General features: G+C 40.6%; 2 protein-coding genes across 8 annotated transcripts in view; one reads left to right on the top strand and one right to left on the bottom strand.

Moving 5' to 3' along the window:
• CHEK2 (checkpoint kinase 2) overlaps nucleotides 1-8,392 on the bottom strand; it is a 32,783-nt gene extending 24,391 nt beyond the window's left edge. The window contains 5 exon segments of the mRNA XM_006904872.3: nucleotides 1-3; nucleotides 5-79; nucleotides 191-315; nucleotides 5,614-5,965; nucleotides 8,235-8,392. The exon segment at nucleotides 1-3 is cut by the window's left edge and continues 70 nt beyond it. Coding sequence (XP_006904934.1) covers nucleotides 1-3; nucleotides 5-79; nucleotides 191-315; nucleotides 5,614-5,965; nucleotides 8,235-8,261 — 582 coding nt within the window. The 5' untranslated portion in view covers nucleotides 8,262-8,392.
• A 49-nt stretch (nucleotides 8,393-8,441) lies between these two features.
• On the top strand, nucleotides 8,442-15,319 carry HSCB (HscB mitochondrial iron-sulfur cluster cochaperone). Of its 7 annotated transcripts, none has more exons than XM_025047382.1 (7): nucleotides 8,815-9,064; nucleotides 9,333-9,486; nucleotides 9,866-9,962; nucleotides 10,272-10,361; nucleotides 10,931-11,075; nucleotides 11,331-11,378; nucleotides 15,101-15,192. In XM_025047382.1, the coding sequence occupies exons 2-7, from the start codon at nucleotides 9,446-9,448 to the stop codon at nucleotides 15,190-15,192; spliced, it is 513 nt and encodes a 170-aa protein (XP_024903150.1). In that variant the 5' UTR covers nucleotides 8,815-9,064; nucleotides 9,333-9,445. The 7 variants fall into 7 exon arrangements, with proteins under 7 accessions (XP_024903145.1, XP_015446790.1, XP_015446792.1 ...); XM_025047379.1 differs by having other exon boundaries at nucleotides 8,815-9,051; XM_025047377.1 differs by lacking the exons at nucleotides 8,815-9,064; nucleotides 9,333-9,486 and adding an exon at nucleotides 8,442-8,523.
• The last annotated feature ends 6,861 nt before the right edge of the window (nucleotides 15,320-22,180 follow it).

Raw genomic sequence — 22,180 nt, forward strand, 5'->3', positions numbered from 1 at the left:
CAAGCTCTCTATTTACGAAGGTTCCATTCCCACTGTGATCTTCTATGTATGCGATGTAAGAGTTTTTAGGACCCATTTCCTAAAATAGAGAACATTTTATTTTGTGGGGAGTTATAGTGGGAAGATATCTATCTAACAGTGATGATTAGATTACCACCTCTCCCAAATATATGGGTGATTTGCCACCTACCCTGAAAATCCGAAAGTGCTTCTTACTATAAGTCCGGTATTTATCCGTTCTTTTCAGCAGTGGCTCATCAAAGCAGTATTCACAGCTTTTATCCCTCCCAAACCAGTAGTTGTCATTAACACACTCTGTAACACAAAAGCACACACCAGAGGGCTGTTGAATTTCATGTTATCTAATACCTTTAAAAATTGCTCATAAAATCTACTAGTAGGAATATAGCCTATGAAAGCAATCAAAATTATAGATTTATCAAGATTTTATAAGATTAAAAATGATAGGGGAGAAAAAAAATTTCCAACAGTGAGTTTAATAAGTTATGGGGTTTCTACATAAGCATGAAATAACATGCAGTCATTAAAAGTTCTTAAGCAATTTTTAATCATCTGAAAAACTACTCATGATATAATAACTTCCTACTTATTACCCTCCTGAAGCATCCCATCATACTTAGTATAAAATCTATACTCCTCATGGCAGGCTAGATGCTCAAGATCTGGCCCCTGATCCCGTCCAGCCTCACTTTTTACCCCTCCCTTGCTCACTACAGTCCAGTCAGTCTCACCAGCTTCCTTTCACTGTCCCGAACATTGTGGCCTTTGAATACTTTGTTTCCAGTAATTTGAATGGCCATCTTGCCTTTGAGTCTGGACTCAAATTCTCATCTCCCACTCGGCTTTCTGTATAAGCAGACTCTCACCTCACCACCCACATGTTATCATAATGATAATCTGCTATGACTCCCTCTAAATATGGACCATAACTGGAAATTATCTTGATTATTTGTATACTGTCTCTCCACATTCCCCTTTTACAACATAAACTCTAGGAAGGCAGCCTTGGGTCTCTTGTTTAAGAGTATAGCTCCAGCACCTAAAACAATGAACATGGTAGGCAAGTAAATGCTCATGAAAAGACAGATATTAGGACTAATTTCCCTAACATAGGTAAAGTTCCTACAAATCAAAAAGAAAAAAATGATACAACAGAAAATGGGTGAAGGATATATAGACAAGTTATGACTCCACGTTTCAATGATCAGATTGACAAAACTCAAAAAGTGGGACATTACACTACGTTAGTAAGAGGTATGAAGAAGCAGTTACTCTCATACATTGCCAGTCAGAATAAAATTTATACACTAGCTAGGGAAAATAATTTGGCAAGATTAATCAGAATTACTTATGTAATCCCTTCGTATCCATGAAGATGGCTATAATTAAAAAAGAAAAAGAAAAAGAAAAAAAAAAGAAAGAAAATAACAAAGGCAAGGGAAGATACAAAGAAACTGGAAACCTCACACATTCCTGGTAGGAATGTAAAATGGTACAGCCGCTGTGGACAACAGTTTGCAGTTCTTCAAAAAGTTCAACGTAGAATTACCCTAAGACTCAGCAATTCCCCTCCTAGGTTTACCCAAAAGAACTGAAAACAAGTACTCAAATTCTTAGATGTGAATGTTTATACCCGCACTATTTACAACAGTCAAATGGTGGATACAACCCAAATGTCCCTCAATGGATGAATGAATAAACATTGTGGTATTTATATGATGGCATTATTACTCAGCCATAAAAAGGAATAAAGTACTCATATATGCTACAACATAAAAGAACCTTGAAAACATGCTAAGAGAAAGAATCCAGACTCAAAAGATTGCATATTGTATGACTGCATTTATATGAAATATCCAGAATAGCTAAATCCATAGAAATGAATTGTAGATTGGTGGCTGCCAGGGAAGGAGAGGAAAATAGGGAGGAACTGCTTAATGGATACAGAGTTTTATTTTGGAGTAATGCAAATGGGTTTGAATTACACAGAAGTGGTGGTTGCCTAATGTTATGATGTATGAAATGCCTCTGAACTGTTCGCTTTAAAATGCTTAATTTTATGTTATGTAAATTTCACCTCAATTTTTAAAAATTACATATGCGCACGTGCACTGGCCCAGAAATTCTACTTCTAAGAATGTATCCTACAGATAGAATCATATGTATTATGAAAGGACATAGGGACACATGTATAAGGTTATTAACTATAGTATTATTCCTAAAACAAAAGATTATAAATAAATTAAATGTCCATTATTAAGGGGGCTTGTTCAATAAATTTATATTGAATTTATAAAAAGAGAATGAGGATATTTACATTCTGAGGAAAGAATGTCTAATATATATTGTTAAATATAAAAAGCAAGTTGCAAAACAATGTGTTGTAAATTATAATTAGTATAAAAATAAAGGGAACTTAGTTGCTTATATATGCATCAAATCCCTGAAAGGCTAAGGTAAGAAATCAGCAATACTGAGAAGTAGTTGGGGGAAGGACGTAAGTTGGATGAAGACTTTGTACCTAATGCAAATATGACCTCTATAAAAAAATCAAATGAGTCTGCAGTCTAGTGGGGAGACAAACATGTAAACAATTCAGGAAAACCATCCAAGGGAAGCACAGACGCAGAGCCTAGGCAACTCTGGCTGGGGCTATGAAGGAGAGTTCTTGGAGGAAGCGAGACAGGAAGGATAAATTGAACGGAGACTTTAGAATGCAATATGGCAGTGTCCATACAAAGTGAAGCCATATCTACCCTATGACCCAGCAATCTGACTCAGGCTCTACCCTGGAGATACATTTGCCCAACCAACCAAAGAGACAACTACAAGGACATTCACTACGGTCTTGCTTACAGAAACAAAAACTAGAAACCACCTAAGCATCTTTTAATGGGGGAATTAATAAATGAATCATGGTATATCTATTAGAAACCACAAGCTTCTGGGCAATTGGGGAAAAGGAGGACATGGAGAGCTCATCAAGACACTGAGGACATGGAGAGCTCATCAAGACACTGAGTCCACTGGTAAAACAGAGAAGGCAAGGGGCAGCCTCCCATGGAAGGTCTGCTCTATCTTTGCTCATTAGGAGACCTCAGGCAGATGTGTGGAGGAGGGCAGGGAGGGCAAGGGAACCAGAAGCTCTCAGTGAGCCAATTAAGGGTATGAACCCAAGGAAGGACGGGCCCCTCCTCCTAGTAATGAAAGGGATGCAGGTAAGAGGGTGTGAGGGGTGAGGAATAAGTATATTAGCTTTGGCAAGTGAATTGAAAGTTGAGGTTATGTTCTTTTCTTTACCAGTATTCTAGAACCCTTTGAAGTTCAAATTCACTATCCTCCCTCTCAGAGGATCCTATAACACTGAAAAATTTAAGGCCATCTGGGAAAAGTTAACCCATCTCTCCCTTTGATCCTATTCAATCCCAACCTTTGGCCTATCTTCCTTATTTTTGCTTTAACATTTCCCCATTTTACAGATGAGGGCTAAGGCTCAGAAAAGTAGCATCATTTTCCTGAGGTCACACAGCTAGAAAGAGACAGAGCTAGGACTTGAACCCCTACTCTCTAACTGTAGCACCCTCACTCTTCCCCCACTCCTCTAACTACACTCTCACATTTATTTCCTTTCCACTCAAGTATTTTTAATCTCTCTCTCTACCAGTTCCTCTCAACCTCATTTTATACAGTAACAAGCCTCCTTTGGGCTCCATAGTCCCCTTTGGCTGCTAACTAATTTTAATTTCATTACCTTTCTTACCCCATTCATTTCTTTCACAATGACAGGTTAAGAACATAGGTTTAAAGTCCAAAAGTCATAGGTTCAATTCCAAAAAGTCATAATAATGTAGGGAGGCATGAGAATTAAACTGTTAAATCAAGCTATATTCAGAGACTGCAATATGCTGATCAGCCCTGCAGCCAGGCCAGGAGGACACCTGCAGTAGAAAGGAAGACTGCTGCTGGGATTGCTAACAACCCATTCCCCATATCCTTGGAAGGGGAAACAGGAAAAACAGTCTTTAAGTGGCTGCCCTACACAAATAAAATTGTTCTTTCCCAATGGCTAAAACTATGGGGAACCTATAGATTAAAGGCTGGGAACTGCCAGCAGGCCTTTCGCACTACATATTCTTACCTTTTCACGCTAAATACTCTTCCCCTTCCCCTTCTTCCTCACTATACATCAATATCAGAGGAAATGGGTAAACAAAGTCTTTAAACTATAACTCACAAGAACTAAAGAATGATATATAAAACTGGACCCCCCTTCCCACTCAGGGCTTTTTCTCCTTGTCTTAGGTTTTTGTCTTTGCTTTCTCTAGCCTTTGCTTTTCCCCCTGTTTAATTAACTTTCCTTTTGTCCCTAACTTTGGCACATGTATTGAATTCTTTCTACACTCTCCACCAAAGGACTTGGGGAAATTTGCCCTGTTGTGCCTCAGTAGGTTCAAATTTCCAAAATCCTAACAGTCCCAGCCACTGCAATCAGACAAGAAAAAGAGATAAAAGGCGTCCAAATTGGAAAAGAAGAAGTAAACCATCGTTATTTGCAGATGACATTATACTAAATATAGAGAACCCTAAAATTCCACCAAAAAACTGTTAGAACTGATAAATGAATTCTGTGAAGTAGCAGGATACAAAATTAATATTCAGAAATTGGTTGCAATTCTATGCACCAATAACAAACTACCAGAAAGAGAAATTAAGAAAATAATCCCATTTACAACTGCATAAAAAAAAAAAAAAATACCTAGAAATAAATTACTTAGCTATAAAAAAGAATGAAATCTTGCCATCTGCAACAACATGGATAGACCTAAAGAGTATTATGCTAAGTGAAATAAGTCAGAGAAAGAAAATTCCATATGATTTCACTCATATGGAGAATCTAAGGAACAAAATAAACAAACAAACAAACAAACAGATTCATAGATACAGAGAGTAAACTGGTGACTGCCATATGGGACAGGGGTAGAGGGGCTGGGTGAAAAAGGTGACGAGATTAAGTACGAAATAGTCACAGAGATGTAAAATACAGCATAGGGAATACAGGCGATAATATTATAATAACTATGTATAGTGCCAGGCGGGCATTGGACTAATTGGTGGGATCACTTCATAAATAATATAATGTCTAACTACTATGCGGTACACTTGAAACTAGTATAAATATTGAATGTCAGCTCTAATTGAAAAATAAAATTTTTTGAAAAATCTCCCAACTCCTGGCTATATGACGGTAGACAAGTTAAAAAATTTCTCTCTAAACCTCAGTCTGCTCTTCTGTAAAATGGATGTAAGAATAATACTCTCTCATAGGATATTTTGAAATTTAAATAAGATAGTCCCAACACTACACCCAACACCAGGTAGGCAGGCTAGCATCAAGTGAGTAGGAGCCATCTTAGTGCAAAGAGGATGTCAGATCCTGGCACAGGCTCAAGTCTTGGCACAGGTGCTTGTAGTCCTGACCAACCTGTATAGGCCCACATTGGCAGTGTCTTGAGCTTTCTGCTGCAACAAATTTCTGTAGTTATTTTTCTGAACACAATATCAATGTTACACTATATGAACAAAAGTTCTTACCAAGATTGGAGAATCCATCCTGAAGGGCCCATAATCGAGCCCAAGGGGCAGGGACAGGCTCCTCAGGTTCTTGGTCCTCAGGAATAGAATACAGTTCCTGAGTAGACACTGTGTCTAAGGAGCTCAGTGTTCCCGAACTGGAGTGAGAGGACTGGCTGGATGTGGGCACTGTGCTAGTGGAGGAGCTGGATGTGCCCTGGGACTGTGAGGAGTCTTGTGTCTGTGAGGAGAGGCCATGGGACTGCAAGAAGCCGCCTTGGGACTGCGAGCTGGTGCTGCTGCCATGGGATTGTGAGGACGCACTGCCATGGGACTGCTGACATTCCACATCCGTCTCCCGAGACATTACGACCTCAAAAACAAGTGTCCAACAATAAAGTGAGTTTCAAAGAACAAGACTTAAAGTTCAAGAGTAAAAGATGTTCAAATTGCGATGATGATTTAAAAAAAAACCTAGGGCAAGCATGCTCTGCAAAAATTAAAATTCTAACAGTCTAGACCTATACCTGGGCTAAACTTTTCATCAGATCACTTTCACTAGATCAGTTTTTTCTCTGATAGTCACAAACCACAGGGAAAAGAAACAAACAAAAGAAATTATTTGAGGGCTATAAATAAGTAAAAAGCAATGAAAATGAGTTGGGGATGAGGAAGAGACTCATAACTGCTTACACTCATCCAATTCTTAAAAATTAAAAGTGAAACCTAAAATGTATTCATCAATACAATTAATGTAGGGAGGAAGCAAGAGAATTAAAATGCTAAATCAAGCTATATTCAGAGGTTGCAATATGCTGATCAGCTTTACAGTCAGGCCAAGAGGACACTTGCAGTACAAAGAAAGATTTCTACTTGGGATTGCTAAAAACCCATTTCCCCACACTCTGAAGGGGAAACAGGAAAGAGTCTTTAAGTGGCTGCCCTACTCACACAAAAATAATCATTCATTCCCTATGGCAAAAACCATAGGGAACCTATGGATTAAAGGCTGGGAACTGCCAGCAGCAGTCCTTTCGGCCTAAATACTCTTCCCCTTTCCCTTCACTGTATGCCCATATCAAAGGAAATGGGTAAACAAAGTCTTTTAAACTATAACTCACAGGAACTAAAGAATGATATATAAACTGGATCCTTGGATGCTCAGAGCCTTTTTTCCTTGTCTTGGGTTTTTGTTTTTGCTTTCTCTAGTCTTTGCTTTTCTCCTTCTTTAATAAACTTCTTTTGACCCTAACTTTGGCGTGTGTGTTGAATTCTTTCTACACTCTCTGCCAAAGAATCCTCTTCTCAGTGCAGGGCATAGTCGCCCCCCACACTCAGGGTAATTTGCCCTGTCCTGCTTCATAATCAACACTAAATTTCATGTTTCGGAAAGAGAAAAAAGGGAGAGTCTGGTGGCTTGGGGTAGAAGACAGGAAAAGAACTTATTTGCTGCACCACTCCAGGGAGGCCATTTGCACAAATGGTCACTGATGCCCCTCCTCCCCCAAACCAGCTCCAGGAGATTCCTTGACTCCTAAGGGCTGGGCTACTTAATGAGGCAGAACACAAAGAGGATTGCACTAAACAACTCCACCTAGCCCTTTGTGATGCTGAGTAACTATGGGCTTATCACTTATCTTTTCAGCATCCTAAATGGCCTTCCAGCCATTCAGAATCTTGCAGAAAACATTCTTTGAGCCACAAGAGACCATAACAGCGGCTTCCACCCTTGCTTTAGAATTAACCTGATGGACAGTTAAAAATTATAGAACCTACAGTAAACAAGACTTCGTCCTGAAAACTGGTAAAAGACAGTGCGTAAAGCAGTGGCTATCATCGCTTATGATAAATAAGGGTCCACTAGGCGAGACCGCACTGGCCTCAGCCCTGAGGAGAAAGTACAGTGGAGTGGTTACAGGCAAATAGGTCTGGAGTCAGATACCCGAGTCAAATCTTTGCATGAACCGTTAGGTAAATCACAATCTCTTGGAGCCTTATATAAAAACGTAGAAGGCTCTAGCGGGTTAAAGCGATGATGCATGAACGCTCCTCCGCTAGTAATGCTTGATCATTGCGAGAACAGAATTCCAGTCCCAAAGAATCTGATAACCGGAAAAGACCTTACAAGTGCAACATAATTTTTTTTTCAAATAGAGAAACTGAATCGCAAGGAAGACTGGTGTCCTCCTACCCTCTCCTCGCCACCCCATTCCACACTTACTTATGGCCACTTGCAAGGCATCCTCCTACACAGGTCAGTATGTTTCCAGTCCTTGCAATGCCTAGCCGCTAAGAGTGGGTTCTCAATAGGTATTTTTGAGATTGAACCTAAAGTATGGTAATAATTACTAACATTGATAGAACTCTTTACAAAGCAACTTTGCTCTGATCTTGAAAAGCACAATTTGTTTCTTATCCTGTACATCTGGGCCAGTTTCAGCTTGTAAGTTAACTGGGGAAGTGAACTTCACCTGGAAGTTCATCTGCAAAGAAGGAAGAGAGTCGCCCACGAATTCCTCTCCTATCTCCTACCCCGCAACCCAAGCTCAAAAAGACAAAGCGGAAGCTCCAGCTCGCATTAACTCCCTGAGGACGGGAATCGAAGCCAAAACACCCAATTGAAGTTTCCCACTATGACTCACCGCGTGAGCCCACCTGGAGCCGCACATTCACAGTAGCCGCAGCCAGCAGTGGCGCTAAACAGATCCAAACTCCACCTCAGCCAATCAATGAGGACCAGCCGGACCAATGAGGACCAGCAGTGTGGCCGTCCACGCGTAGCCTCACTGCTGGCTGGGAGTTGTAGTTTAAAATGCACGGCGGGACTCAGAATTCAGGTTCCCCCCCTGCGCCCCGAGTGGCCCCACCCCCTCAGCTCTCCAGCCAATCAGCAGCACTTCTCTGGCCGGCCGCTCGCTCTTTCCTCCACAGGTGACCGCGGCGACGATAGGCCGTGGGCCAGAAATGTGGGGTGGGAGGACTCGGGCCTTGTCCCGCCTGTGGGGGTTGTGGCCAGCAGGGGTCCTCGGAAGGAGACCACTAAGCTGCAATGCTGCATCACTGGAGGGAAGCAACTCCGCCCACTGCTGGAACTGCGGTGGCCCAGGGGGTCCTCTTCCTGGAGACGGGTTCTTCTGCCCGCAGTGCCGTGCTCTACAGCCACCTGACCCCACTCGAGACCACTTCAGCCTTATGGACTGGTACCGTAGGCGGTTTTGGGAAAGCACTGGGACGAGATAGATGTCAGGGACCGGTGTGCGAGTAGGGAGGGCCGATCAGGCTTGGGCAGGAAAAGGAGGGGCCAGTTACACAGGTAGGCGGAGCCTTCGAGACTAGGGACTGGGTATTGGGCCTGGGAGAATGGAGGATGGGCTGTGTCGCGAGAAAGAGGAAATTGAGGGGCGGGCCTAAGAGAAGGTCTTTGAGGGATGGAGACAGTGGAGAGAGGACTGGAGGAAGGTCGAGGAATGAAGTTAGGGCAAATTGAGGGATGGAGACAACGGAGGAGGGAGACTTGAGGGGCGGGGGTTGAGGTAAGGGTACTTAAAAGGCCCTGGAGAAGGGAGACTTGAGGGTTAGGATGAGAATGATGAAAGTTGGATAAAGAATTTTAAGAAAGGAGTACTGAGAGGTTATCCAACATAAGGGAGTAAAAGCATAGAAAAACTTAATATTGTGAGCATAGTCTAAGGGTAAAGTGAGAATGAGAAATGAATGTTTTTCCTGTTTTCCTCTGACAGTTGAGGAGCTTGGAGAGATGGTGAAGTTTGGGCAGAGCTAAACTGATGAGATAGGGCACGCTCTGGGAATAGAAAGCCAAAAGGATTGGATTAAAATAAAGTGGGAGACAGAGATGAAGGGACTAAGGCCTTGTAAAGATAGGATGGGATTTAGGTATGCTCCTTCCCTTTAACTCTGGGCTCTGCCCCTACCAGTCACTGAACACTTATGGCGGGTTGCAGTAACACTACCCTTAAGGGTGCCAAATTCATTCCCACCTCAGGGCCTTAGCATGTTCTTTCTGTCTGGATGACCCTTCTGATCTTTGATTACACCTCATCATTGTTTCAAGTGTCAGCTCAAATGCTACCTCTTTGTCCACCAATCTACTACTCTCTCTGACTTGTTTTCCTTCACAGCACCTACCACTTTTGGAAATTATCTCTGTGTGCATGTTTATTGCATATTTCCCCATGGGAACAGGAACCAGGCCCATAGTTTACAAATCTATAAATATTGGATGAATGAATTTCATCTCCTGATTTCCTTCTAGCAACCGTTCCTTCAGAGTTGACACTGTGAAGCTCCAGCATAGGTACCAACAACTACAGCGTCTTGTCCACCCAGATTTCTTCAGCCAGAGGTCTCAGGTAGCCTATTGGCCACTTCTAATCATACCGAAACACGTGTGCATTCTGGGTGGGTGGCAGTAGCCTTGTGGTTATATGTTTATCAGGGACAGCCAGCTCCACGTGGCAGCCAGACTCCAGCCAGCCAGGCCCTGGACCTGTCCTGCAGAATTAGAACCCATCAGTTGAAAATAAATACAGCTTATTCCGCACCGATTCCACTTTGGCCACTTCCTTAAGTGGCTGCCCAGCAATATTTTATGAAACAGTTTGTGAATATAAGATGGTTGATTTGGATGGTAATAAGATTATCTTCATATCCACTAACAGACTGAAAGGGACTTTTCAGAGAAGCATTCAACCCTGGTGAATGATGCCTATAAGACCCTTCTGGCCCCCCTGAGCAGAGGACTATACCTTGTAAGGTGATTTTCCAGCCCTTCTATGCATGACTGCCTGGTGTCCATTGCACTATGGGACAGTTGCTCCCCTATATTCAGCAGAGGAGTGCTCGAAACCTGAGCAAGTCCAGGAACCAAACAATATGTAGCCTCAAAGATACTACATGAATATAGTTTTCTCTGAATATTCTCTGTAAATCTCAATTGCTCAGTTGCATTTTTTAAAATCATTTTTTATAAATTTCAAGAATTGGATGGTGATGATTTTTAGTGAAGAAGTAATTTCAGGGGGTTTTGGGGAGTGTGGAATGGAGGAGGTGAGCACCTTAGAATTTTAGGATTTAATAGAATCTTTACAGATATCTAGTTCAAACTCTCAAGTAAAGGAATGACTCCCCCAGGGTCACACAGTTCTAAGGAGCAGAAAGGGATCCTTTCCAAGGTTCTAGCATCCTACCCTCACACTTTCATTATTAGGACAATTCATGTTTTCCCTATGATATTCTGTAAGGAAGGGTGAGTAGGATTTATGACTCTGGCCATAGTTTCTTGAAGCAAACTTATTCTCCTTGCTTTACACCCCAATAGCTAAAGCTCCATGGCATAGAGATTCCAGAAGGAACAGATTATGAAATGGACAGGCAATTCCTCATGGAAATAATGGATATTAACGAAAAACTTGCAGAAGCTCAAAGTGAAGCTGCCATGAAAGAGATCGAATCTATTGTCAGAGGTAAAAAATAAAATACCACCAAATGCATTTTATGAGTACTAGTCTGGGGTTAGGTGAAAAATGAATATAAAGAATACATACTGGCCATCATAGTGATTCAGGGAGTTTTTTTTTTTTTTTTTATACTAAAACCAGTTTTGTCTGGAAGTTAGACATCCCTATAGCTCTGGAATGCAGCCTTAAACCAAGAAGTGTTGTCTTCATATCATGAGTCAATTTAAATAGAAAAATTAAGATAATGCTTTTCTCTTTCAGCTAAACAGAAAGAATTAACAGACAATGTGAGCAGAGCTTTTGAACAAGGTATTTTCTTCATTTCTTGATTTTCTTAAATATGGAAAGAAATTGTAAGCACTGAGGTATAAACCATGCATTCAACAAGTAGCTATTATATACCCATCTTGTGATGATAAGTACATGGGGAGTACCTAAAGAGGAGTCTACATTTTTGCCTTCGAGAATTAAGTCTTGCTGGAGAAACAAGCTGTGCTCCAAAAACAGTGATATGCCATTAAAAGATTTGACAAGAGAAAGTGCTTTCATTCTCCTTAAACAAGTAGGAGAAGATAAGGTGAGGGATGTGGGCCAATGCCAACACAGGTTGATCCTAAGGGCAAGGCTGCACCCTCAACATTTGGCAGAGCCTGCACACCCATTTTTCTGCAAAGCCCAGGAGGAGAAGCCCATGGCAGAGCTGTACCCGAATTACAAACATGGACTGTTCATCCTTGTCTCCACTGCTCCTGGCTCTTAGGTTGAAGAAACTATATCTGTTTCTAGCTGTTTTTAAGCAAGTACAGCCTTTCTATCCATTTCTGACTTGTGCCACCCCTTAACTAAGAGAATTTAGGCTTTTCAAGATAAAGGGAGGTTATTGTAAGGAATCACAGCTATCTCCCAGAATCTAAAGAGAAAGTCCCTGCAATGATTTTAGTACAGTGTGATCAGAACTTTTCAGGCACAGAACCTTGGGACCAGAAAGCAGTCTGGAACCAAGACTGAGTGCCTCTAGCAGTCCACTCCATCCTCCTTTCTTCTCTAAAAGCAACTTCTATCTGCTTTCTTATTAGTATATGGTGCCCCAAAGTGGACTCTCCCTCTGGATGACTCCTTAGTCCACCTGCTCCATTTCCTTATGAAAACAAGGCCTTTCACCATCTGACTAGAACCCTAGACCCAACTCTAGATTTCTGGGAGAGGGAATCTGGCCCAGCTTTGGCCAGATGTCCACTCCAGTACAATCAGCTAGGGCTGAGGGGATAGGCTTACACAGTGTGCTACGTAATTTGCAGGGACTGTAGGAGTCAATTCTGAGAAGCACACAAAGGTAATATCTTTTAAAAGATGGGAAATTAATAAATAAATAAGAAAGATGAGAAATATATAGGTTAACAGCAGAAAATGCAGGAATCTAGCCCTACATATCTGCCTGAAATCCATGTCCTCAACCCACTGGCTAAGATGGTCCTGTTGTACCTTTGTATACTTTTGTATTTTAATTATAAAATATAATTTTAGAAAAGAATAAATAATGCATAAGTACAATTTAGAGAATAATAACAGAGGTGGCTCCATAGTGTAGTGGTTAGCATGTCTGCTTTACACGCAGAAGGTCCTGGCTTCGCGCCCCAGGTGGAGCCACGGACTATATCCCAGGTGCGCCGAGTGCCCTGGGGGTGCCAGGCCCTGGGTGCATGTCGTGAGCATGTGGGAAGAGACGCCGCCTTCAGAGATCCATTTCTTAAGGGGAGACGGCAACATCTGTAGGTCAGGGGTGGAAGTGGGGGTGGGAGGAATTAAAGATGGAGAAAGGAAGGAAGGCAGGAAGGAGGGAGGGATAGAAGAAAGGAAGGATAACAGAACAAACACCCATGTCCCCACCACCCAACTTAAGAAATAGAACATGCAAAGAAGATATACAAATGACCAATAAGCACATAAAAAGATACTCAGCATCACTAATCATGAGGGAAGTGAAAATCAAAACCACAATGAGATACCACCTCATACCCATTTGGATGGCTATAATCAAAAACATTAAAAATAACAAGTGTTGGTGAGGATGTGGAGAAGTTAGAACCACAGGATGGTGTTTCCTCAGAAAGTTAAAAATAGAATTACCATACAACCCAGCAATTCCACTTCTGGGTATATACCTAAAAAATTGACAGCAGGGACTCGAAGAGATGTTTGTGCACTGTCAAAGATAAATAAAACCACATACTAGTTAAAATGGTAAGGACAAATTTGAATCAGTAATAACTATTGCAATAGAGAAAAGAGTCCAACAAACTAAGCTCAACTTCAATTTGTGGCTGGGCATTTTAAAGGGAGAATGAAGCAAGAAGGAGGGGGTGCACAGGAGCTCAGTAGAGTCAGGGAAGTGAAAAATTCTCAAAGTGGGAAGGTGCGAGGGTAGTCCATGTGAAACCCATTGGGGTTTGCCAACTGGCACTTACTGAAGTTAGGCTCCTACCCTCCCACAGAGCCTGGAAGACAGAGGCTCTATCTCTGGGTATTGGCTGTAATAAATAGTACATTCTTTGGGCAGCCTCGAATTTTCTCAGGCAGGCATTTTAAGGCGGGGCTAGGATCATCCTAGAGATGTGGCCTCGAGCTGTTAGAAACTATTTTATGTTTGTTTAAGTCAAGGCTGAGGTCTAAGTCAAGGCTGAGGCCTAGTCGAGAAGAGGGCTCAGAGGAGCCTGGCTGGAGTTTGGTCAAGGAGAGAATTTTTGTCAACATCCACATTCATAAGATTTTTCACAATAGCTTACAGGTGGAAGCAACCCAAGCATCCATCAATTGTTGAATGGATAAACAATATATGGCATATATATACAATTGAATATTATTCTGGCTTAAAAGGGAAGGAAATTCTGTTACATGCTACAACATGGATAAACTTTGGGGACATTATGCTAAGTAAAATAAGCTAGTCACAAAAAGATAAATGCTGTATGATTTCACTTACATAGTCAAATTCATAAAGATGGAAAGTGTAATGGTGGTTGCCAGGGGCTGCAGGGAATGGGGAATAGGCAATTATTGTTTCCTAGGTACAGAGTTTCAGTTTTAGAAGATGAAAAGAGTTCTGTGGATAAATGGAGTTGATGGTTGCACAACAATGTTAATGTACTTACTGCCACGGAACTCTACACTTAAAAATGATTACAATGGTAAATTTTATGTTAACGTGTATCGCCACAATTCAAAGAATTTTTATTAATACCAAAACTAAATAAAATAAATAAATGTAGAACATAACCACTGTCTTCCAAGCCCACAGTAGGCCCTTTACAATTGCATCTCCCTTGTACAGTAACCATTCCGAATTTTGTGTTAATCATTTTTTGCTTTTCTGGATAGTTTTAAACATATATGAAAATAAAAGTATATTATTTAGTTTTGCATATATCTAAGTCAGGGTTTCCCATCCTTAGCATTACCAACATTTTGGGCCAGATAATTTTTTGATGCAGGGGGCTATCCTGTACACTGTAGGATGTTTAGCAACACTCCTGGCATGTACCCACTAGATGTCAGTATCACCTTCCCAGTTGGGAAAACCAGAAATGTCTCCAGACACTGCCAGATGTCTCAGTGGGCGTAAAATCACCCCCAGTCAAGAACCACTGGTTTAAGGGCTTCATTCTCAGAGACTGAGTCTGTACGACAGCAGCTGGCAGAGAGGCTTCCACATTCCCCTCAGGGTTAGACCACCATGTATAATATAGGAATACTCTTAAAACACATCCATTTATTACTTGGGGACTGTCCTGGAAAAAAGCAGCTAGTGTAAAGTCCGAATCCTGTAAATAAGCATGCATTTACCCCCTTTTGATTAGTCCCTTTGTCTTGTTAACAATCCAGATGTTCTCCCTCTCTCTGTCACTCAGATTTACTGAATGCTTGATCAGCTGTCCAGAGGCTAGGGCTCAACTTTAATCCAGCTGCTTCAGTCAATAGAGTTAGTTTTATTCTTGCTTAAAATGAAGCCTCACATTAATGTCTCTTTATTTCAGATGATTTTGAAAAAGCCAAAGAAATTTTAACAAAGATGAAATACTTTTCAAATGTAGAAGAAAAGATCAAGTTAAAGAAGATTCCCCTCTAATTGTCGCTAATTTTAAAGTGTAAAAAGTAAAGTTCTTGAATATTTCTTTTCTGGTTTCTGCTAATTAAGACTAGATATGTGTTAACTGTTTATATCTTCTGAATTAAACCTGTGGCTCAAGCATTAATGAGTGCCAAAGTTTGTCTTGCCAGCAGAAACAGCCTAGCCAGAGTTTGGTCAATTTTTCATGTGTTGCTTGATACACTGTGCCCCCAGCTAGGCCAGTGGATGATGAGGTGGGGATGGGGCCAACTTGAGCCCCTAAAGGAGAAGTTTGACAAAATCTTTTCTGCAAAGGGCCAGGTAGTAAATATTTTAGGCTTTATTGCCTGTTATAACTATGCAACTTGCCATGTATGGTAGCACTTTATTTACAAAATAGGCAATGGGCTAGATTTGGCCATAGTTTGCCAACCTCTGCCCTTGAACATGGCCAAATCTTTCTAATGGCATGACCTTCACTGATAGATAGTCTCCTTGTTAGCATGGCCTTCAGAGCATTCTGTTTGGTAACCATGCAAAGCTGCCTAAGGATCTCTTTGGTCTACATTTCAAGATGTAGAAATATTATCAAGAATTAGTCTGGTATTAAACACTAACCACATTTTCAGTTCCACACTGGTGGGTCAGAGCAGTTTTAACTTTTCTGGACAATTGACACCTTCTTGTCATGACTTCCATGCTCCTCTAACCCAGCCTGAAGCAGCTTCCACTTCCCCTTTGGATCTTTGAAAATTCAGTTTTAGTTCTTGATACATTTCTGGGGGGTGGGGGAAGTTTTTTTTAAAATCTCTGGATCAAAGATTAAAATAGAAAATTCTGATTAAAAAATTCCAAGAAACAACATTCAAACTCATAGAATTTCATGTTTATCATTGAAAAATTAAAAGTTCTGAGCCAAGATTTACATACTACCAGAGCTTAAAACTACAGCTCCTTTGCATCCTCTCTCTTCCTTTTCTAAGAATTTATATCTTGTGAATTCTGATTCAGTTTTTCTCAGTTAACATTTGAAGATTTATGGATCCTCTGAATGCAAATTAACCACAGCAGCTGTGTAGCTTAATGGTACTTGGGAATATCAATACAATCTCCAACTCACAAGATTTACAAGAAGGAGTTACTTGTCTGAAAACACACATGGAGTCTTTTAAGTAAATAATTACAGTGCAAGCAAATGTCCTGATTAAATTGAATGCTTCTGCAAAGAAGGAGGAGATGAAAGGAGTGTTTGATATACTTCCATAGATGGTCTTTTTTTCCTTCTTCAGAACAATGATCAGGACCAAACAATGTGACCGCAAAAAGAAATCAGATAAATGTTGCCTCAAATGATACTTTTGGAGGAACTTCAAAGAAACTTCTTTCCCTTACCTGTTGCCATCAGTTGTAAAGGCCACTGGGCCTCCCAGCAAACCATTTCTGACTTGGAGAATACATTTTTAAAAACTTTATTTCTGAGTCATGGCTTCTGAGTCAGTGGGATTACTTTTTTTTTTTTTTTCTTCTCCTCCAAATTCCTTCCCTTTTAGTCTAAACTCCAAGTTTAGCTGGACTTCTAAAGCCAGGAACACTTTCAAGTATTCCCTGACAAAGCCCTACGGGAAACATGCTTCTAAATGTCTGAAAGGTTAGCAGCCCTATTTGGATTAAAGTTTCTGAAGGAGTGAAGCAAATGAAGCACCCACCTCCCAAGCCCACATTGCTCCTAATATGGTGTCAGAATAAATCAGAGGTCTTGAGTAATTTGTGATTCTGCTCTGGTGTCAGACAAAGCCTGGTGTTAAGGACTGAACATTTCCCCCAAAAATTAATATATTGAAGCCATATATTTTGAGATGGTGCCTTGAGGAAAGTAATTAAAGTTAAATGAGATCCTAAAGGTGGGGCCCTGATAAGCAAGGATTAATGTCCTTAAAAGATACCAGAGAGCTCCCTCGCTCACTCTTCTACATTCTTACACTGGGGAAAGGCCCTGTGAAAAAGCTAGGGAGAAGATGGCTCTCTACAAGCCAGAAATAGACACCTTCACAGAAACTGAAACGGACCATGCTGGTACCTTGATCTTGGACTTCCAGCCTCCAGATGATGAGAAAATTAATTTCTGCTGTTTAAGCCACCCAATCTATGGTATTTTGTTATGGCAGCCTGAGCTGACTGATATACCTGGGTTTCCTTCCCCAGTTCTGCCACTTATTTGCTGTTAGTCCATCAATGTGCTAAGCTTCATTTCCTCTTCTTTAAAATGGTGATGATAATAGTACCTACCACACAGGGTTATTGTGAAGATTAAATTAAATAAGTTATCTATGCAAATTGTTTAGCACAATGCCTAACACATAATAAGTACTCGAATGTGATTTTTAAAATGATAATAACTACTTTCATTATTTTCACTTTGTTAGGTATGATAATAACATTGTGGTAATTTTTTTGAAAAAGTATATATTAGATAAACACTAAAGCATTAACAAATAAAATATGATTCTGGGATTTGCTTAAAACAATCATGAAAAACATGATTATGCCCTAGCATTTCCTGTTTACATATTATATCCCTCTTTTTGCCCTCACAGGCACACATTTTTCATACCAATAGTCATAATGTACCAATACTTTTATGATCTGAAAACAAATGCTGCTTCTGAGAAGGTGATCAGCTATTTGGAATTTCATTAGCAACATCTGAACATGCAGGTTTCACTCTGCCCTTGACAACAGTGGGTATTGCCATTTTTTAGCATGAGCATTATTAGTTCCTCAGGGATTGTGATGGTTAATTTTATGTGTCAACTTGACTAGGCTAATGGTTGCCCAGATAGCTGGTAAAACATTATTTCTGGATGTGTCTGTGAGGATGCTTCTGGAAGAGGTTATTATTTGAATTGGGAAACTGAGTAAAACAGATGGCCCTGTGATGTAGGTGGGTATTACCCAATCTGTTGAGGACCCAGATAGAACAAAAAGGTGGAGGAAGGGTGAACTGGCTCTCTCTCTGCTTGAGCTGAGACATCCATCTTCTGCTCCTAGTTCTCAGGCTTTGAGACTCTAATAGGGACATACACCATCAGCCCCCTGATTCGAAGGCCTACATTACATTATTGGCTTTCTTGCTTCCTAGTTTGCAGATGGCAAATGCTAAGATTTCTTGGCCTTCATAACCATGTGAGTCAATTCCTAATATATATATATATACATATATATATATATATGGAACCAATTGGAGATATATATATATCTCTCCAATAACCAATTGGAGATATATATATATCTCTCCAATTGGTTCCATTTCGCTGGAGAACTCTGACTAATACAGGGATCTTCCTTTGAATATGCATTTCATGGATGCTCAGAAGGAAAGAATGTTTCTATTTGTAGAAAGCAATAATGATATTCCTGGCTTTGGAATAAGTCAGATCTTTCCAGAACCATCATTTTTAACTGACTTTGAGACAAGTCCTTCACCTCTCTGAATCGTAGTCTCTTATACTGTAAAGTGGTGATATTAACACTAGTAGAGAGTTACGGTGGAACTGTCATGAAATAGTACACTTAGTACAGTGCCTGGTACATAGTGAGTGCTCAAAACATGCTTGCTGCTGGTCTTGATTGCTTTTGGCCTCTTGTTTTTAACCTCATGTCTTAGTCTATTTGGACTGCTATAACAAATATGATAGACTGGGTGGTATAAACAACAGAAATTATATCTCACAGTTCTAGAGGCTAGAAAATCTGAGATCTAGGCACCAGCAGATTCAGTGTCTAGCGACAGCCCATTTTCTAGTTCATAGAGGGCCATCTTTTAGCTGTGTTGTCACATGGTGGACGAGGCAAGGGAGCTCTTTGGGGTCTCTTTTATAAGGGAATGAAGCCCATTCATGAGGGCTCTACCCTCATGACCTAATCACTTACCAGAGGCTACACCTTCTAATTGAGGATTAGAATTTTCATATATGAATTTGGAGTGGGGGGGACATAAACATTCAGTCCATTATACCTTGTCATATTAGACATGTTTATCTAAAAAACACTTATTCTTTATCTGACTACAAAGTAGTACATATTCACGAGAAAAAAATAAAAGCTTAAAATTTATCCCCAGAAAGTGCAAGTTCTGATAATCTCACCTCTTATGGGTCATTGCCGTCAACAGTTTGGTTTGGTGTCTTTCTTTCAGAGGGAATGAAGTCTAATAATGTTGCATTAATATCCTAACAAGGTTGTTGCTTGCTAAACTCTATTAACTAATGACTATTAATTATGTAGACACATTACTTATTCTCTCTAAGCCTTAGTTTTAACATTTTTATGTAGAGACATGAGTACTTGTGGTCCGGTTGTGAGAGTAAAATGAGAAAATGCAGAGCTCTTATGTGTATATTATATACTAGCACACAGGCATGTGTGTATGCACACATACAAATAAAAAAGACTGGAAGAATATTCACGACAATGGCATTTCCTGCAGGATGGCATTAAGGCGATTTTTATTTGCTTCTCCATACTTTTGTCACCACCTTCACTAATTTTCTACTAAGAACTTCTGTTCATTTTATAACCAGAAAACATGTTTTTAAAAAAGATAATATGAGATTAGTCACCAGGAGAAAGGAGTCAGGAAGGGATTATCAGAGTATCTGTATGTCTCTGACATGCCAATCCTATGATAGGTAAGCTGGAAGGAACTCAAAGAGGCAGCCCTGGAATGTCACTGAGAAGAAGAGATGCTCTCAGTGGCCGCTGTCAAGTTCTGTTGCAGCTCTCCCCAGACTAGTATAGGAGAAGGTACACAGTAATCCTGTCTTTTGCTTCCAGGAGTCTGAAACCTGAAGGAGTATCTCTCAGACATACTATAGTGAAATTGTCTCTGATTCCCCTATACCACTTTCTTCCAGAGAATTCAGTGAGATGGAACAAAGCCTTGCAGTCTAGAACAGGATCTAAAGTCTCATACGTGGAGTTGAACTCCTTCACTTACAGCTGAGGAAACTGGAGACCATAAGTTGCCTCAGTTTTCTTATCTCTAAAGTGGGGGCAATAAAAGCATCCAATTTAGAGTTACTGTGAGGAATACTTCATTTAATCTGGGTAATGTACTTGGCAAACAGGCAGTATCTAAAAAATGATTAATTCTAGTACATTGCCTGATAAAGGTATGCAACCTGGTATAGAATTGTGAATCAAAGAATGAAAGAATGAATCTGGGCATTCAAGAAATATAATTCAAGAAATATAATTAGGTAGGAAAAAAGTTGCAGAATAACATATAGAGTAGGACTCCCTTTTTATAAATATATCTTTATATTTATATGTGTATATCACATCATCGGAAAGGATTTCTTTTTTTCAGGTGAAGAATGAGGTGGCCATTTGTAGAAATGACCCAGAATGTTATATTTTATATCCAGTTGCAGTAAGTAGGGTGTTACATTAGGGAGGCAAAACTAGATTGTAAATGGCACTAAGAAAACTTCAGCCTAATCCATTATATTTCATTAGGAAAAACATATTAGTCTGTTTTTTCCTAGACCTAAGTGAGGGCAATGGAAATGGAGAAAGATGAAGAGAATCTAGAAGCATTTCACAAATAAAGCCCATAGGAGTTGCGAACTGGTTAAGTACAGGAGTGAACACAAAAGAGGCATCAATGATGTCTAGGTTTTGCTTAGAAAGAGAAGAGCATCTTCTGACAGTTGAAACTAGCCTGGTACTATCAGGTTGGACTTGGTTTCTGTATGTTAAACAATTTCCCAAAATGTCAATATCAAATAAGGATAGAGATGTGACTTCAATGATTCAAGATAAAAACAAGACTACTTCCAAAAAAGCCCAAAAAACAAAAAAACAAGACTACTCCCTAATCATGTCTGAACACAGAAAAAACTGAACATTGTTCAAACCACAAAAACGACCAAACATCCCTCTATCTTAGCTAATATGAAAGACTGTTGCTTCCTTACCAATTATAGATTTAGGTTCCCTTCATTCCTTCCACCTTCTAGAAAAGATTGACTAAGATACTCAATCATAGAATTATTCCTGGTTCCCGACAGTATTAATTCTAGAGCAAAGCTCTGCCTCTTTGAAACATCCCCAAAATCACCCAAGACAGCCCAAATGATACAAAAAGCTTTTTCAAATACCCCTGAAGACACTCCCTCACTACGAGGAGTCAATAAAGACTTTCTGTGTTCAATTATAGATGTGTTCTTAGTGGTCTTTGGCTGAAGGGCATTGATATTGGCACAAGCAACTCAGACTGGATGATGGTGCAAGTCTTCGAGATGGGAAAAATGGAAAATGAGGCCTTATCATTGGTTGGGGTCCACTAACTCTGCTAGCCTTTCTGGCAAGCCTATGTCTGTGGATACCTCAAGTAGAAGCTGCAAGGCTTCTCACAAGCGCTTTGAGGTATTTCCTGATGTTCCATGCTGTTCTCCCTAAGGCATCACCAATTTCATTTATATTAAAACATAGAAGGAATTAATAGCTGATATTTAAATAATCTGCATTATGTTCCAAGCAGTGTTCTAAGGGTTCGAGATATTTAATTCATTTACTTCGCCCATCAACCCCAGAGGATAGGTACTATTATGATCAGGTTTTACTACCGCGAAAAATGACATACACCTTGATGAGCGAGGATTCGAACCTCGGTCACATTTAACGCCCAGCAGAGCCATCCTCAAGCATTAGCTAAGACGAGGCAGGCATCTTGTTTGTAGTCTGCAAGGACTGCAACGCCCGGCATTCCGTTCGGCAGCGGCTCTCCACACACAACAAATCCCGGCGTGCCTCCTGGCGGCCCGGCGTGGAGGGTTCTAGAAGGCGTGACGTGGGGTCAAGAGCGGGCTCAGAGGCGGGTGCCTCTCGGCAGTTGCTGTGGCTGCAGCAGCCGGGCCTCGGGACACCGGCGACTGGGGCCGCCGGCGCAGCCTCTTCGTCTCCCCAGCCATGGCCGCGCTCGGCCGTCCCTTCAGCGGCCTCC

Source organism: Pteropus alecto, unplaced genomic scaffold (assembly GCF_000325575.1).
Source record: "Pteropus alecto unplaced genomic scaffold, ASM32557v1 scaffold190, whole genome shotgun sequence".
NCBI lineage: Eukaryota > Metazoa > Chordata > Mammalia > Chiroptera > Pteropodidae > Pteropus > Pteropus alecto.